The following is a 1,947-nucleotide window of genomic DNA, read 5'->3' on the forward strand; positions in this document are numbered from 1 at the left end:
GGGAAGACTGACAGCAGCACCCGCCATGGGATCTTGGGGGAAGGTGGATGTAAACTTTGCCTGACGAGGGGTTCGTGAAGTCCCACCTCTCACTGAGGCACTATGGACAATTAATGGGTACCAGGGTGGGGGTAATTTTCCTCAGTGGTATAGCCACCGATAAGCTGCCCACGTTCCTGTAAATAATCCCTCGCTCATGTAAACAACCATAATTAAACTCAGTAGGTTAAAAATAAAGGATCAAAGTCAAAGAGGACTTGTTGGGGAGAAGAGTTTAGAGGGTGGGGGAGGGTGATGAGAGAGGGTAATGGGGATGAAATGTCCTAAATTCTGTATATATGTATATGAAATTGCCAAAGAATTTAAAACACACACACTACTTTCTTGACATACAGGTCCTACATGGACATCACAGGGCATTTCTCCCTCACTTCAAGATTGTGAGATCACAGCAAAGGCAGACGCTTGCATACCCACGGAGCCACGCATCTAGGAAGAACTTGGAGGAGTTTGGAATGTCCCTCGCTCAGATTCCAATCTGAACTTCAGCTCAGTCACACTCCCATGGTGTGGATATGACTAAAATTCCAGACGTGAGCAAAAGTCTTACTTTTTAAACTGCTTAAGAAATATCCCAATGTTCATACTTCGCTTTGCATCCAAGACGTTAACCTGGAAAGAAACAGATACATAAAACCCCTTAAATATAAATAAAAACAGCTGAGCTGAGGCGTGGCGGCGCACGCCTTTCATCCCAGCACCTGGAGGTAGAGCGGACCGATTTCTGAGTTCCAGACTAGCCTGGTTTATATAGTGAGTTTAGAACAGCCAAGGCCCTGTAGAGAGACCTTGTCTCAAAACACCAGAACAACTAAGTAAAAATGAAATAAAAACTGCTGGAAAAAATAAGAGAGTTAAAAAACCCATGTTGTGGGATATTTGTACACTGTGAGATATTGCCGTTAGATACCGACAATACAGTTTATTAAATTGGTTTAATAAAAAGCTGAACACTCAATAACTAGGCAGGAGGGATGGGCGGGACTTCCAGGAAGAAAGAGGAAGGAGGAGGAAATGATCGAAGCACAGAGAAGAAGCTGGCCAGGTGCAGCATGAGCAGGACCACATAGAAGGAGACAGAGGTAAAAGCCACGTGGTAGAACATAGCTAAATAAAAATACGCGTTAATTTAAGTTATAAGGGCTGGTTAGGAACAAGCCTAAGCTACAGGCCAAGCTTTCATAATTAATAAGAAGTCTCCATGCCATTATTTGGGAGTTGGCTGGCGGGACAGAGAAAGACCCATTACAAACCTGTTAAAGTATAATACTAATATACAGGGAACAATTTCCGATATGTAAGTCTGGTAATTAACACATGCTCTTAATATAGCTTTATGGATATTCTTTATCATCTCTCCACATGTTTATCAGAACGTCGTATTTATTTCCTTAGCAGTAAGAATGACACGTACCGCTGTGTGTGGTGGCACACACCTGCAGTCCGAGAGGAGGAGTTCAAGGCTAGCCTAAGCCACTAAGTGAGTCGGAGACACGCCTGGGCTACGTGACAGTCAGTCTCAATTCTGCTCCCACAGTGCCATAAACAAACAAATTCCTTTCTGGACTGGGCGGTTCAGTGGTAGAGTAAATTATCCATCACATACAAGACCCTGGGTTCCAGCCCCAGAACAATACATAACACATGTTTATTATACTATTATACACATTCAAATAGATAATATTTTTTAATTAAAACTTTTTCTTGACATATAGCCCATACTTAAAGGCCAAAGTAGACATAGTAGCACAACAGGAATCATCTGAGAGTTGAAAAGGCAAAATAAAGGAATGACTTTTGATTCTCAGACTTAAATCATTCGTTCAGGAGAAAGTAAGGAAGTACCATAGCCATGGTGGCGCACACCTGTGATCCTAACACTAAAAA

At 42.3% G+C, this 1,947-nt stretch overlaps 1 protein-coding gene across 1 annotated transcript in view; it reads right to left on the reverse strand.

Annotated features, from left to right (window-relative positions):
- Window positions 1-1,947, reverse strand: part of Fhdc1 (FH2 domain containing 1) — a 39,779-nt gene that overhangs the window by 22,448 nt on the left and 15,384 nt on the right. Inside the window, exon 3 of the mRNA XM_013348242.2 lies at window positions 611-672. Coding sequence (XP_013203696.1) covers window positions 611-672 — 62 coding nt within the window. The remainder of the gene's footprint in view (window positions 1-610; window positions 673-1,947) is intronic.

The sequence above is a fragment of the Microtus ochrogaster genome, chromosome 1, assembly GCF_000317375.1.
Source record: "Microtus ochrogaster isolate Prairie Vole_2 chromosome 1, MicOch1.0, whole genome shotgun sequence".
In the NCBI taxonomy this organism is placed as follows: domain Eukaryota; kingdom Metazoa; phylum Chordata; class Mammalia; order Rodentia; family Cricetidae; genus Microtus; species Microtus ochrogaster.